Source organism: Chrysemys picta, chromosome 1 (assembly GCF_011386835.1).
Source record: "Chrysemys picta bellii isolate R12L10 chromosome 1, ASM1138683v2, whole genome shotgun sequence".
Lineage (NCBI taxonomy): Eukaryota > Metazoa > Chordata > Testudines > Emydidae > Chrysemys > Chrysemys picta.
Genome location: NC_088791.1, coordinates 357,129,837 through 357,146,813, shown reverse-complemented (window position 1 = coordinate 357,146,813; position 16,977 = coordinate 357,129,837). Strand labels below are relative to the sequence as shown.

The window sequence follows — 16,977 nt, the reverse complement described above, 5'->3', positions numbered from 1 at the left end:
TTCTGAGATCTGTCAGTTAGCCAGTTTTTAGTCCATTTAATGTGTGCAGTACTGCCCTGTATTTGCCTTTGGGGCGGGAGGGGATCTACTGCTGGCAGATTGTGTCCTTCTGGTTCCGAATGAGACATGTGGATGATTGGGTCAGTTTGTAACTCTGGTGTTCCTAATTCTAGGGTTCTATTGTAGATGCTCTTTAACATCCTCCTTCACTGCTAATAGGCTGGAAAGTATTTCATCACCTCATGTGATATGTGTACCTCATATTGCTTCTTTCCAAATGCAGAACAAAACTATTCCTTGAACACATCTTCCTTTTCTGCAACATTAACAAGTTTCCTTTCTCCTTCTAGGAATTAGTCTAAACCTTTTCTACAATTTATTTTGTTGTTAACATACTTAATAACCTCCTTTTTGTTATCCTTAGCTCTGCCAAGCATGGAGTTTTCTCTGATGTTTTTAACATCTCTTATCAATATTCATAACTTCCAATTTGTATTTCTTTATATCTATATTCCCTTTCCCCATTTGTGATATATTGCCCCCGCTCCCAATTGCTGCCTTCACTTTGCCAATGAACTGGGTTTTTAGCTATATCAACCTAGTAGACAGCATGAGGTCGATGGAAGAATTCTTACCACCTCTTGTTAGTTACCACCTCTTGGGGAAGTGAGCTACCTACGCGGATGGGAGAACCCCTGTTATCGGTGTAAGTCGTGTCTACGCTGAAGCACTCTGGCAGTGCTTCTGTAGAGTTTTAAGTGTAGACAAGCCCTCAAGCAGATCTTCCAGGAAAGCATCCAGTCTGGATCTGCCGACACGGGCAGCTGGAGAATCCACCACTTCCCTTCGCAGTTTGTTCCAAAGGTTAATCACACTCAGTGTAAACATTTGGCCCTTATTTCCAGCTGGCATTTCTCTGGCTTCAGCTTCCAGCCATTGGGTCTTGCTCTGCCTTTCTCCACTTTACCAATGGTTTTCACCTCATGAAAGTCTCTGCTTGATTATTTTTTTGATAGGCTAAATGTTTGATGCCCTTTAATTCTCTTTCTGTCTGGCATTTTCTCCATCCTCAAAGCATTTTTGTGGCTCTTTTCTGCACCAGCTCCAATTTTTTCAACAACCTTTTTGAGATGTGGACCCCGGACCTGGATGCAGTCAGTTTCACCAATATCACATCAGAGGTAAAATCCTTCCCCTGCTCCAACTCACCCCTCCCCAGTTTATGCATTGAAGGATCGCATCAGCCCTTTTGGCAACAGCATCGCACTGGGAGCTCACAATGAGCTGGGTGTCCACAGTGACCCCTAAATCCACGTCAGGGTCCCTGCGTTCCATAATACAGTGCCCTAGTCTGTGGGTCGGGCCTGCATTGCCTGTTCCGAGGGAATCACTTTTCATGTGACTGTATTAAAACAGTTTGTTTGTATCGGCCCAGCTCACCAAATGCTCCAGACCAACTGGTGTGCCTGCCCTGGCCTCCTCATTGTACCCACTCTGCCAATCTTTGCGTCATCCACAATTTTTTTCTGCAGTGATTTTCTATTTCCTTCCAGATCATTGATGAAAATATTCAATTGCATCGGGCCTAGAAATGGTCCCTGCAGAACCCTGCTTGTGAAACAACCCCATTCACAACAGCTTTCTGAGATCTGTGAGTTAGCTAGTTTTTATTCCACTTTAAATGTGCTCTACTGCAGGACTGTTCATTTTTTATCTGAAAGTTTTCCCTACTAAATCAAATGTCTCAAAGGAATTGAAGTTTATTGCGTCTGTGCAGTACCCTTGACCAGCCAAATGTGCACACTTTCATTAAAGGATGAAATCAGTTGTACTTGACAAGACCTATTTTCCATAAACCATGTTGTTTACAGCCATCGATTAATTAATTAATTATATTTCTAGACTTTTTTTGAACTAATCCCATACCAGCTTTTCTATTGTTTCCTAATCTTGTCAAATCTTTTTATTTTTATTTTTTAAATACTTTTCACTTAACACAGAGTTGTCTTCTATTTACCCCCCCCCCTTTTTTTTTTGGCTCTGCTGCTGACAGACTGTGTACTTCCACTTGTGAATGAGAAGTGTGGTTGATTGGTCAGTTTGTAACTCTGGTGTTTGTAACTCTAAGGTTCTATTGTAGATGTTGTTTAACGTCCTCCTTGACAGCTAATGGACTGGAGACTATTTCATCACCTCATGTGATATGAGTATCTCATACCGCTTCTTTCTAAATGCAGAACAAAACTATTTCTTTAACACATCTACGTTTTCTACAACATTAACAAGCTTCCTTTCTCCCTCTAGGAATTGGCCTAAACCTCCTCTATGCTTTCTTTTCTTCTTAATATACTTAATAACCTCCCTTTCGTTAACCTTAGCCCCCGCAAGCATGGATTTTTTTCCCTAATGTCTTTTTTGTATTGTTTGCTATCGATTTTCTCTTTTTCCCCATTTGTATAGATTGCTTTTCCCCACATAATTGCTACCTTCATTCACCATTCAAAGGGGTCTTTAGCCAAAGTTCTCCACTTCCTTGACTGCGGTATCGTGACTTTTTAGCTAACCGTGTTAGTCTGGATCTGTAAAAAGCAACAAAGAGTAAAGAACTCCCAATTTTCATTCCCATTTTCCTTTCTAATATTTTCCTCCTAGTCAGTTTTCTTGATAATTTTCTTAACCTTTGGGAAATTAGTCCTTTTGAAGCACTAAGTATCTATAGGTATTACTGGTTGGGAATGGTTCTCTGTTTGTCTAATTGAATGTAATCAGTTGTATTCTTTATATTCCTCTCCTCTATCATATACCCCCATTTTTGTCTCTTCTCTAAACTAAACAGTCCCAGATTTTCAGTCTGTCTGCGTATGGGAGCCTTCCCCATTCTCAGAGCCCGTCTCAGAAATCCCCTTTATAATGCTGTATCCTTTTTAGAGACTGGCTGACCAAAACTGAGCACATATCCAGAGCAGGTTATTCTCCATCCCATTTCTTAGGCATCCAAATATTGTATTTGATTTGGCCACTACTGCAAAAAAGCAGGTGTTTTGTTGACCTGCTATCATTGACACCCAAGTCTTTTCCCTGAGGTGTGTTTTGGTTGGGATGTTTCTCCCTGGCACATGTCTTGGTAAAGGTTTTTTTTTTTTTTTTAATTCTCAGATTTTGAGCAATCGGGTGAATGGGAAACTCCCTACAGCATGGACTCCCTAGACTAGCTTGCATTACATTAAGGAACAATGATGGATAACCAGTGTCCACACTCATGTTTCCTGCTGGTGCCTATAAACATTTTCCACACCGCAACATGTAGAATTATTGACACATGGAGCACCATCAAATATGGAATCGGCATTAGTAGGGCCAGTTGTTCATAACAATATCTGAATAACAAAAATGTAATTTTTCAGTTTGTGAAGAGCGACCAATCTGCTTCACCCATGAGAACAGCCTCCAGTAGTGCACGTAGTGTCTCATATGAATATTGTCTCTTCATCCAGGCATTTGTACTGTGACCATCACCCTAGAGCCTGGGCACATACAGGAAGTCAGGGCTGAGTACAGTATATGCTGGAGACACCATTCTACCTCAGAGTTGGACAACTTCTCCCCTACTCCATGTCAGATTCCAACAAAACCAACTTCACCAACCCCTCCACCTTCATCCTGCTGGGCATTCCTGGCCTGGAGATGGCCCATGTCTGGATTTCCATCCCCTTCTGCACCATGTACGCCATAGCCGTCTTGGGGAACTTCACCATCCTATTCATTGTGAAGAGGGAGCCAAGCCTCCATGGGCCCATGTACTATTTCCTCTGCATGCTGGCCGTCAGTGACCTGGTCCTGTCTACATCCATCCTACCGAAAATGCTGAGCATCTTCTGGTTCAATTCCAGGGAGATCGATTTCAATGCCTGCCTCACCCAGATGTACTTCATTTACTGCTTCTTAGTGATGGACTCTGGCATCTTGGTGGCCATGGCTTTGGATCGCTATGTGGCCATCTGCGATCCCCTGAGACATTCCACCATCCTGACAAACCCCGTGGTGGCCAAGATTGGCCTGGTAATGGTGCTGCGTGGAATAATGCTAATACTGCCCTATCCCTTCCTGGCAAGGCAGTGGCCATATTGTAGAATCAACATCATCGCCCACTCGTACTGCGAACACATGGCTGTGGTGAAACTGGCCTGCGCCGACACCCGTGTCAGTAGTTACTACGGCCTCATTGTGGGATTCATGGTGACTGGTCTGGATTTGTTTTTTATTGCTGTGTCCTATATCCAGATCCTCAGGGCCATTTTCAGTCTCCCCACAAAGGATGCCCAGCTCAAGACTTTTGAGACCTGCGGGTCCCACCTGTTTGTCATTTTAGCCTCTTACATCCCCGTTCTTTTCTCCTCCCTCATGCACCGGTTTGGCTACAATGTGGCCCTCCATTTCCACATTCTCATGGCCAACGCGAACCTTCTCGTGCCCCCCGTGCTACACCCCATCATCTATGGGGTGAGGACCAAACAGATCCGGGACAGGCTGCTCCGGCTACTTAGTCATAAAGGGACCTAAAGTTTTCTCCTGTTGCTCTGGCTCTCAGACTGAACTCTGTGCAGAGCTGGCTGGTGAGATGGTGCTGGGCCCTCATCCCTGGATCACTTACCGGACAGTCAAAAAGACATTAAATCCTTTCCAGACCTTACTGTGCTGTGTCAGCATGACAAACTGAGAATAGGTCTATGGACAATTCAGTGGGTTGCCACATTTCTAATTGCTGGTATCTGGACACCCAAAACCTCACCCTTTGCCCCACCTTTTCTGCCAAGGCTCCAACCCTGCTTTACTTCTTCCCCCCCCCCCCCAAGGCCTCTATTCCCCTCCCCCTGTCTCTTGCTGAATTAGTTCTACCCCTCTCCCCTGACCCCAGCTACAAGGGAGCATTTTCAGATTTTGGTAGAGGTGTCAACTTTAACCGTGATTCCAAAGGCTACTTAAGGTCTTGAAAACTCCAGGTTTTTGGCAGATAACTTAGCAGCTAGCTGACAGGAGCTCTGTATCTAATTCTCGTGTATAAAAAAGGAAATAAAATAAATATTAGACCCACTCAGCTCTAATACTAACATGTTCTGACATTTTGTGCCAGAAGAGGGGACAGAGAGAAAAAGTGTTGGTTCAGCCCTTTAAAAACACAGAGACTAGATGGGACAGGAGAGAGAGAGAGGCACAAGGGTGGCAGAGGGGTCTCTTTGGTTGCAGGGCTGTGGCTGCAGCAGAGAGACAGACTCAAGGTGGAGGAAAAGACATGAATTGCAGGAGGTGGTCCCTAGATACCCTGCAGGGCTCTGACCAAATCCCAGTGTATGTTCCAGGGTGGTTAGGAGAAATTAATGCACATTGGAAAACAATCCCGACTATACATATGAAATCATAGGGTCTAAATTAGCTGTTACCACTCAAGAAAGAGATCTTAGAGTCATTGTGAATAGTTCTCTGAAAACATCCACTCAATGTGCAGCAGCAGTCAAAAAAGACTCAGAACCTATGCAGAGTCCCAGTGAAGTCCTGGCCCGAAGAACTCCAGAGCAACCCTGTGGAGCTGGGCCAGGATCCCTGGGGCTGGGCTCAGGATATTGAACCGGTACCAGAGCAAGGGAAAGTCACTGGAGTAGTCCTGTCTATCTCCCCAGCCACTCACCCACCCTGGCCTCCAAATCCTACCAAAGAAGGATGTGTGTCTGTTACGTTATTGACATGAACTGGGACCATATAGATCATTGTTGCAACATAATTGCACTAAATCTTGTACAAAGTAGATCAAGTAAGGTGTCTATGGAAAGGTTGTAATTTGCTGGTTATGATTATGCTGTCTGTATGTAAGCAACAGAGGGTCCTGTGGCACCTTTAAGACTAACAGAAGTATTGGTAGCATAAGCTTTCGTGGGTAAGAACCTCACTTCTTCAGATGCAAGTGAGGTTCTTACTCACAAAAGCTTATGCTCCCAATGCTTCTGTTAGTCTTAAAGATGCCACAGGACCCTCTGTTGCTTTTTACAGATTCAGACTAACACGGCTACCCCTCTGATACTTGTATGTGTGATGTGATTTTCCACAGTAAGAACAAAGGGGTTTTCTTCTGGCCTCTGGAGAACTGTGCTTGAAACTGGAGCTCTGAACAAAGGACTGAATGACCCAAACATGCTGGGATGTTTGTACTCCAGAGACTTGATTGGTTTGAATCAGCTGTAATCCCAACAAGCCAATTTATATTTCTCATCTATATTTCGTCCTTTTTATGAATAAACCTTTAGATTTTGGATTCTAAAGGACTGGCAACAGCATGATTTGTGAGTAAGATATGACTGGTATATTGACCTGAGTCTGGGGCTTGGTCCTTTGGGATTGGGAGAATCATTTTTCTTTTACTGGGCTATTGGTTTTCATAATCATTCATCCCCATAAGGAGTGGTGCTGGTGGTGATACTGGGAAACTGGTGTGTCTGAGGAAATTGCTTGTATGACTTCTGGTTAGACAGTGGGATGAGACCGAAGTCTTCTCTTTTTGGCTGGTTTGGTGTGCCTCAGTAGTGGAGGAACCCCAGCCTTGGGCTGTGACTGCCCTGCTCTAAGCAATTTGTCCTGAATTGATACTCTCAGTAGTGTCCTGCCAAAGGCCGCTTTGTTACAGTGGTGGAAAGGTAAATGCCGAGATAGAGCAGTGGACCCGCTTCTAGTGCGCGTGGGTGGGAGGGAGCTCGTCTGCCACCTGTGCCCGACCATCAGGCGAGAGCTCTTGACCCAGTTGACCCAGGCAGAGGAGGCTGCTGAGTAGATCGCCTGACAGGCCTCCACCTGCCCCAGGTTGCCCAGGTTGCAGAGGTGGTCAAAAAAGCAAACAGGATGTTAGGGACCATTAAAAAGGGGATAGAGAATAAGACTGAGGATATGTTATTGCCCTTATATAAATCGATGGTACGCCCACATCTCGAATACTGCATACAGATGTGGTCTCCTCATCTCAATAAAAGATATACTGGAACTAGAAAAGGTTCAGAAAAGGGCAACTAAAATGATTAAGGGTTTGGAATGGGTCCCATATGAGGAGAGATGAAAGAGGCTAGGACTCTTCAGCTTGGAAAAGAGGAGACTAAGGGGGGATATGATAGAGGTATATAAAATCATGAGTGATGTGGAGAAAGTGGATAAGGAAAAGTTATTTACTTATTCCCATAATACAAGAACTAGGGGTCACCAAATGAAATTAATAGGCAGCAGGTTTAAAACAAATACAAGGAAGTTCTTCTTCACACAGTGCACAGTCAACTTGTGGAACTCCTTACCTGAGGAGGTTGTGAAGGCTAGGACTATAACAGCGTTTAAAAGAGAACTGGATAAATTCATGGTGGTTAAGTCCATTAATGGCTATTAGCCAGTATGGGTAAGGAATGGTGTCCCTAACCTCTGTCTGTCAGAGGGTGGAGATGGATAGCAGGAGAGAGATCACTTGATCATTACCTGTTAGGTTCACTCCCTCTGGGGCACCTGGCATTGGACACTGTCGGCAGACAGGATACTGGGCTAGATGGACCTTTGGTCTGACCCGGTACGGCCGTTCTTCTGTTTTTATGTTTTGGCCAAGAGGAGCACATCATCGGCGTATGCTGACAGGACCAGCCACAACTCCAGCTCACGGAGCACAAACCCTGTCAATCTCTGGTGGAGGAGACAGAGGAAGTTCTTGATTGCCAGAGTATACAGCCGGCGTGACAGCAGACGCCCCTGACATATCCCTGGCCCAAAGCTGACTGGTTCGGTCACGGTCCAAGCACTCCACGGAGGCATACAGCACCTAGAGAAAACCCACAAACTGAGGCCAGAAGACTAATGCCCACAGAGTGCCCTTGAGATACCCGTGGTCCATCCTGTCAAATGCCTTCTCCTGGTCCGGCAGGGGCAGGAGGGTGAATGACAGACCATCCCTACACCCAAGCTCCAGAAGGTCCCAGACCAAATAGAAATTATCAAAGATGGTGCAGCCCAGGACAGTGCAAGTCGGGTCAGGATGGACACATACGCAGCACGGACTCCAGCCACAGTGAGATGGCCTTCGGTATGACTTTGTAGTTCGTGCTGAGGAGCGAGTTGGGTCACCAGTTTCAAAGGTTGCAGAGGTCCCCTTTCTTCGATAGCAAGCCTGTATGACAGAGGGAGGAACCTGCTCCCCATTGACTCAGCCCAGACAGTGACAAGGTCAGGACCAAGGACATCCCAGAACATGCAGTGGAACTCCACGGTCAGCCTGTCCATGCCCGGAGAATTATTAGGGGCTTCTGAGAACTCGGACAGAATGAGAAGCAGCTTCAGCTGGTCCTGGTCATCTGCACTGACCTTCAGGAGTTCGTACCAGTGCACTGTGTAGGCATCGGCATTGGTCGGATCTGTGGAGAAGAGGCTGGTATAGAAGGCCCCGACCCTTCCACACATCTCCTCTGGATCCATGAGGGGGGCGCTGTCCTCTGTCAAAAGGCAGGTGATGTGCTTCTTAGCCCTCCTCTCTTTCTCCAGGATGTAGAAGAAGCGGGAGCCATGATCCATCTCCTGAACGAGATGGACGCGGGATCGGACAAACACGCCTCGGGCCCAATGATCCTCCAGAGCCCGGAGCTCCTCCCGCTTCTCCTGGCACACTGTGAAAGGGATGGATCCCTGGGGATGATGGCCAGATGCCTCTCCAGCTCCATGACCTCCCACTCCAACTGCTCCATCACCACATCTCTTCTCCAGCTGCCGTGAAGTTGCAGCAGACATGTACTTTCCCCACATCCCACCACCGCTGCGCTGAGGGAAAGGCATGTCGCTGCCCCTGCCAGGCCAGCCAAAACTCCCAGAAGGATGCCACGAAGCCCAGGTCCTCCAGCAAGCTATTATTGAAGTGCCAATAGGCTGGCACCAGCCTCTCAGAGGTGAGAGAGGCCATCATGGCCACCAAATGGTGGTCCAAAAATGGGGCAGGCCAGATGTTGAAGCAGTGGGCCTGTGCCAGGTGGAAGCAAGATAGATAAATGCAGTTCAACTGGGAGTGTTGCTACCGATCGACCTCCACCTGGACTTATGTGAAGGTGGAGTCACCGTCCATGTGGTTATCGTGATGGTCAATGATCTCTCTGAGGATGCCTTTTGTGGGCTATGACTCACTTCTTCATTTTTTTTTACTTTAATTTTCACTCCATTCATCTGAAGGAGTGGGCAATAGTACAAGAAAACTTATGATCTATTCAATTTGTTAGTCTTTAAGGTGGCACAAGACTCTTTGTTGTTTTTGTCTAGTGCTAGTTTGTTAATTTGAACGTCATGTGGTACTAGGTAAAGAAACTTGCAATGGTCTATGTATATTTGATCTCCCCAGTTCCCTTTATCACTCAAACTTGTTATTGCCCAATAAAGGCATGAATTGCAGTCCCACCCTTTCATTCGTTATTGATTAAATCCCCTATCCACTTTTCCATTTTTATGCCCAGGAGTGATGTCAAGCTAACAGGCATAACATTAGCACTCTGTCAGTCTTCTGGGATATCCCTGGCGTTCTAATATTTATTAAAAATTAACATTAGCGGGACAGAGATCTCCGCAGACAGCTTGTTTAGGACTCTCTGGGTGCGAGATAACTGGGGCGGCTGATTTAAAAATATTGATCCATAGTAGGTGTTGTTTTCCATCCTCCATAGCTACCAGTGAACTGCAAAGAAGTTCACGTTCATGAGTACAGCATCCTTCTTGTTTCTAATACAGAACAGAAAGGTTTGAAAAACATTTGTGCCCTTTCTGCATCATTATTAATAGTGTGACCATCTCCATCTAGTACAGGCCTCTTTGGATTTCCTTTGTTTCTAATGTACTTGCAAATCTTCCTCTTTTTTCTTAGCCCTGCCAGCCATGTATGAGTCTCTAGTGTTTTTTGCTTCCCTAAGCCATTTTCTATAGTTCAAAACTTCTAATTTGTATCAGTTGCTATCCACTTCCCATATTTTAGAGGCACTGATGGATGATCTTCTGTCCATGGACGGGGAGCAGACATCCATGATCAGCCTCCTGGACCTCTTGGCATTATTTGACACTGTTGGCAATGAGATACTGCTGTCTCACCTGAAAGGCAGCGGGAGTCCAGAGGGATGCACTAAAATGGTCTGAATCCTTCTGGGAGGGATGCATCTGTGACGATGCGGTTCTGTCGAGACCCAACTGAGAGTGTCAACTCTGGACAAATTGCTAAAACAGGGCACTTACAGCCCACGGCTGGGTTTTTTCCACCTCTAAGGCAAACCAAACCAGCCAGACTAACAGGACTTCGGTCTCACCCCACGGGCTAACCACAAGTCTCACAAGCAATTTCCTTAGACACTCCAGTTTCCCAGTATCACCACCAGTGCCACTCGTTATGGGGACAAATGGTTATGAAAACCAATACCCCAATGCAAGAAAAAAGGTTCTCCTGATCCCAAAGGACCAAGCCCCAGACCCAGGTCAATATACAAATCAGATCTTACCCACAAATCACGCTGCTGCCAATCCTTTAGAATCTAAAATCTAAAGGTTTATTGATAAAAGAAAAAAGATAGAGATGAGAGTTAGAACTGGTTAAACGGAATCAATTACATACAGTAATGGCAAAGTTCTTGGTTCAGGCTTGCAGCAGTGATAGAATAAACTGCAGGTTCAAATAAAGTCTCTGGAATACATCCCCAGCTCGGATGGGTCCTCAGTCCTTTGTTCAGAGGTTCAGTTTGTAGCAAAGTCCCTCCAGAGGTAAGAAGCAGGACTGAAGTCAAAAAGGAGATGAGGCATCAGCCTTATATAGTCTTTTCCAGGTGTAAGAACACCTCTTTGTTCTTACTGTGGAAAATTACAGTAAAATGGAGTCTGGAGTCACATGGGCCAGTCCCTGCATACTTTGCTGAGTCTGAAGGCATATTTGCCTTCTCTCAATGGGTCCATTGTATAGCTGATGGTCCTTAATGGGCCATCAAGCAGGCTAAGCAGAGCTAATCCCAGCTTGTCTGGGATTCACAGCAGGCACAGCAGGGACAGAAGGATGGTGAAGAAGTTTGGCAGCATGTGACCTCCAGAAGGAGAAAGAGGAGCGTCCATGTACCAGCAATGGAGATACAGGTGAGCAATCGTTTCCATGTTCTCTCTACAGGTTCTAATGCAGAGAGTGGACTAGATGACCCATCTGAGGGAAGGGAGCAGAAGGAGACTCCACTGATTGGAAGGCAAAAGATGCACTGTCCTAGGGATGAGGGTTCCACAACCACCACTCCCAAGAGGAGGAGGAGGGTGGTGGTGGACGGGGACTCCCTCCTCAGGGGGACTGAGTCATCTATCTGCCACCCCGACCGAGAAAACCGAGAGGTCTGCTGCTTGCCAGGAGCTAGGATACACGATATGATGGAGAGACTGCCGAGACTCATCAAGCCCTCGGATCTCTACTCCTTCCTGCTTCTCCATGTGGGCACCAATGATACTGCCAAGAATGACCTTGAGCAGATCACTGCAGACTATGTGGCTCTGGGAAGAAGGATAAATGAGTTTGAGGCACAAGTGGTGTTCTCATCCATCCTCCCTGTGCAAGGAAAAGGCCTGGGTAGTGACTGTCAAATCGTGGAAGTCAATGAATGGCTACGCAGGTGGTGTCGGAGAGAAGGCTTTGGATTCTTCGACCATGGTACGCTGTTCCAAGAAGGAAGAGTGCTAGGCAGAGATGGGCTCCACCTAACGAAGAGAGGGAAGAGCATCTTTGCAAGCAGGCTGGCTAATCTAGTGAGGAGGGCTTTAAACTAGGTTCACCGGGGGAAGGAGACCAAAGCCCTGAGGTAAGTGGGGAAATGGGATCCTGGGAGGAAGCACAAGCAGGAGAGCGCAAAAGGGGAGGAACTCCTGTCTCATACTGAGAAAGAGGGACGATCGATGAGTTATCTTAAGTGCCTATACACAAATGCAAGAAGCCTGGGAAACAAGCAGGGAGAACTGGAAGTCCTGGCACAGTCTGGGAACTATGATGTGATTGGAATAACAGAGACTTGGTGGGATAACTCACATGACTGGAGTACTATCGTGGATGGATATAAACTGTTCAGGAAGGACAGGCAGGGCAGAAAAGGTGGGGAGTTGCGTTGTATGTAAGAGAGGAGTATGACTGCTCAGAGCTCTGGTATGAAACTACAGAAAAACCTGAGAGTCTCTGGATAAAGTTGAGAAGTGTGAGCAACAAGGGTGATGTCGTGGTTGGAGTCTGTTATAGACCACCAGACCAGGGGGATGAGGTGGACGAGGCTTTCTTCTGGCAACTAGCAGAAGTTGCTAGATCGCAGGCCCTGGTTCTCATGGGAGACTTTAATCACCCTGATATCTTCTGGGAGAGCAATACAGCGGTGCACAGACAATCCAGGAAGTTTTTGGAAAGTGTAGGGGACAATTTCCTGGTGCAAGTGCTGGAGCAACCAACTAGGGGCAGAGCTTTTCTTGACCTGCTGCTCACAAGCAGGGAAGAATTAGTAGGGGAAGCAAAAGTGGATGGGAATCTGGGAGGCAGTGACCATGAGAAGGTCGAGTTCAGGATCCTGACACAAGGAAGAAAGTAGAGCAGCAGAATACGGACCCTGGACTTCAGAAAAGCAGACTTTGACTCCCTCAGGGAATAGATGGGCAGGATCCCCTGGGAGAATAAAATGAAGGGCAAAGGGGTCCAGGAGAGCTGGCTGTATTTTAAAGAATCCTAATTGCGGTTGCAGGAACAAACCATCCTGATGTGTAGAAAGAATAGTAAATATGGCAGGTGACCAGCTTGGCTAAACAGTGAAATCCTTGCTGATCTTAAATGCAAAAAAGAAGCATACAAGAAGTGGAAGATTGGACAAATGACCAGGGAGGAGTATAAAAATATTGATCAGGCATGCAGGAGTGAAATCAGGAAGGCCAAATCACACTTGGAGTTGCAGCTAGCAAGAGATGTTAAGAGTAACAAGAAGGGTTTCTTCAGGTATGTTAGCAACAAGAAGAAAGTCAAGGAAAGTGTGGGCCCCTTACTGAATGAGGGAGGCAACCTAGTGACCGAGGATGTGCAAAAAGCTAATGTACTCAATGATTTTTTTGCCTCTATCTTCACAAAGAAGGTTAGCTCCCAGACTGCTGCACTGGGCAGCACAGTATGGGGAGAAGGTGACCAGCCCTCTGTGGAGAAAGAAGTGGTTCGGGACTATTTAGAAAAACTGGATCGGCACAAGTCCATGGGGCCGGATGCACTGCATCCGAGGGTGCTAAAGGAGTTGGCGGATGTGATCGCAGAGCCATTGGCCATTATCTTTGAAAACTCATGGGGATCAGGGGAGGTCCTGGATGACTGGAAAAAGGCTAACGTAGTGCCCATCTTTAAAAAAGGGAAAAAGGAGGATCCAGGGAACTACAGACCAGTCAGCCTCACCTCAGTACCTTGAAAAATCATGGAGCAGGTCATCAAGGAATCAATTATGAAACACTTAGAAGAGAGGAAAGTGATCAGGAACAGTCAGCATGGATTCACAAGGGGGACGTCGTGCCTGACTAATCTAATTGCATTATATGAGGAGATAACTGGCTCTGTGGATGAGGGGAAAGCAGTGGATGTGTTATTCCTTGACTTTAGCAAAGCTTTTGATACGCTCTCCCACAGTATTCTTGCAAGCAAGTTAAAGAAGTATGGGCTGGATGAATGGACTGTAAGGTGGATAGAAAGCTGGCTAGATCGTCGGGATCGATGGGTAGTGATCAACGGCTCCATGTCTAGTTGGCAGCCAGTTTCAAGCGGAGTACCCCAAGGGTCGGTCTTGGGGCCGGTTTTGTTTAATATCTTTATTAATGATCTGGAAGATGGTGTGGACTGCACTCTCAGCAAGTTTGCAGATGACACTAAACTAGGAGGCGTGGTAGATACACTAGAGGGTAGGGTTCGGATACAGATGGACCTAGACAAATTAGAGGATTGGGCCAAAAAAAAACCTGATGAGGTTCAACAGGGACAAGTGCAGAGTCCTGCACTTAGGATGGAAGAATCCCACGCACTGCTACAGACTAGGGACCGAATGGCTAGGCAGCAGTTCTGCAGAAAAGGACCTACGGGTCACAGTGGAGGAGAAGCTGGATATGAGTCAACAGTGTGCTCTTGTTGCCAAGAAGGCTAATGGCATTTTGGGTTGTATAAGTAGGGGCATTGCCAGGAGATCGAGGAACGTGATCGTTCCCCTTTATTCGACATTGGTGAGGCCTCATCTGGAGTACTGTGTCCAGTTTTGGGCCCAACACTACAAGAAGGATGTGGAAAAATTGGAGAGTCCAGCGGAGGGCAACAAAAATGATTAGGGGGCTGGAGCACATGACTTATGAGGAGAGGCTGAGGGAACTGGGATTGTTTAGTCTCCAGAAGAGAAGAATGAGGGGGGGATTTGATAGCAGCCTTCAACTACCTGAAGGGGGGTTCCAAAGAGGATGGATCTAGACTGTTCTCAGTGGTGGTAGATGACAGAACAAGGAGCATTGGTCTCAAGTTGCAGTGGGGGAGGTCTAGGTTGGATATTAGGAAACACTATTTCACTAGGAGGGTGGTGAAGCACTGGAATGCATTACCTAGGGAGGTGGTAGAGTCTCCTTCCTTGGAGGTTTTTAAGGCCCGGCTTGACAAAGCCCTGGCTGGGATGATTTAGTTAGGAATTGGTCCTGCTTTGAGCAGGGGGTTGGACTAGATGACCTCCTGAGGTCCCTTCCAACCCTGATATTCTATGATTCTATGATTCTATGACGTCTCCCAGAAGCATAGCATAAGTTTGCCATACAGACAGTATACAGCCAATATTCATATCTTCAACTACAAATCTGATACACACATATAGACAGCATAATCATAACCAGTAAACCATAACCTTGTCTTAGACACCCCATTTGACCCCCTTTATACAAGATTTAGGTGCCACTACAGGACCTGGGTTGCAACAATGATCTATATGGTCCCAGTTTATGTCAATAACGTCACAGCATCCAATTAGCGGTGATGGGAAACTGCACCTCCAGCACTAGAGCCATACCTGGTGGAGTCCCAAAAAGATCAGTTCTCCCTGTGGGGCTCTTCAACATCTCCATGCAGCCAGTATGGTAACGGGTTACACAACATGGACTCAAACACCAGCAATATGCATGTAACATCGAGCTCCTCCTATCCTTCCCGTACGACGACACCACAAGTTGACCCAGTTCTTGGAAGGAACAGCTTGCTGAAGCTGAACCCAAGCAAGACAGAGGTGATGCTGGTCAGCAAAGCAAAGCATTTTGAAGAGTTATCAGCCATGGTGCAGTGTCCTTTGACTGAAGGGTCACACTCACAATAGGGCAATTTTCTCCATAGTCTAAAAGGGCTCTTGGATGCCTTGCTGACGCTGAGCTCTCTCTCATAGCAGCGTCTGTGAGTAGTGCTTTCTACTATGTTCGGTTGATTAGGAGACTCCATTCCATACTGGTGGATGATGGCCTGGCCTCAGTTTTATAGACCTTAGCCACTCCTGTCTGGACTGTAGCAATGCAGTATACCTGGGCATGACGCCTTCACTGCTTACGAAACTCCAACTAGTACTGAAGGCTGCAGAGAGTCTCCTTAGCAACACAGGCTACTGCGAGCACATTAGACCTGTCCTCCGCGCTCTTAATGAGGACAAGGTTAGGGAGTAACACAATGACATTCTATCAAGAAGAAGAACATAATAGAAGAACATAAATTGTTGGGAAAAAGTCAACATGGTTTCTGTAAAGGGAAATTATGTCTTACTAATCTATTAGAGTTCTTTGAAGGAGTCAACAAACATGTGGACAAGGGGGATCCAGTGGACATAGTATACTTAGATTTCCAGAAAGCCTTTGACAAGGTCCCTCACCAAAGGCTCTTACGTAAATTAAATTGTCATGGGATAAGAAGGAAGATCCTTTCATGGATTGAGAACTGGTTAAAAGCCAGGGAACAAAGGGTAGGAATAAATGGTAAATTTTCAGAATGGAGAGGGGTGACTAGTGGTGTTCCCCAAGTTCAGTCCTAGGATCAATCCTATTCAACTTATTAATAAATGATCTTGAGAAAGGGGTAAACAGTGAGGTTGCAAAGTGTGCAGATTATACTAAACTGCTCAAGATAGTTAAGACCAAAGCAGACTGTGAAGAACTTCAAAAATATCTCACAAAACTAAGTGATTGAGCAACAAAATGGCAAATTAAATGTAATGTGGATAAATGTAAAGTAATGCACATTGGGACAAATAACCCCAACTATACATACAATATGATGGGGGCTAATTTAGCTACAACTAATCAGGAAAAAGATCTTGGAGTCATCGTGGATAGTTCTCTGAAGACGTCCACGCAGTGTGCAGCAGCAGTCAAAAAAGCAAACAGGATGTTAGGAATCATTAAAAAGGGGATAGACAATAAGATGGAGAATATCTTATTGCCCTTATATAAACCACATTTTGAATACGGCATACAGATATGGTCTCCTCATCTCAAAACGATATACTGGCATTAGAAAAGGTTCAGAGAAGGGCAACTAAAATGATTAGGGGTTTGGATTGGATCCCATATGATGAGAGATTAAAGAGGCTAGGACTTTTCAGCTTGGAAAAGAGGAGACTAAGGGGGGATATGCTAGAGGTATATAAAATCATGAGTGATGTGGAGAAAGTGAATAAGAAAAAGTTATTTACTTGTTCCCATAATATAAGACTTAGGGGCACCAAATGAAATTAATAGGCAGCAGGTTTAAAACAAATAAAAGGAAATTCTTCTTCACACAGCACACAGTCAACTTGTGAAACTCCTTGCCTGAGGAGGTTGTGAAGGCTAGGACTATAACAGCATTTATAAGAGAACTGGATAAATTAATGGAGGTTAAGTCCGTTAATGGCTATTAGCCAGGATGGAAAAGGA

The 16,977-nt window shown here is 45.8% G+C and overlaps 1 protein-coding gene across 1 annotated transcript; it reads left to right on the top strand.

Annotated features, from left to right (window-relative positions):
• Window positions 1-3,561: 3,561 nt before the first annotated feature.
• LOC101953486 (olfactory receptor 52M1-like) lies at window positions 3,562-4,560 on the top strand. Its single transcript, XM_005310504.2, has one exon. The coding sequence runs from the start codon at window positions 3,562-3,564 to the stop codon at window positions 4,558-4,560; it is 999 nt and encodes a 332-aa protein (XP_005310561.2).
• Window positions 4,561-16,977: the final 12,417 nt, after the last annotated feature.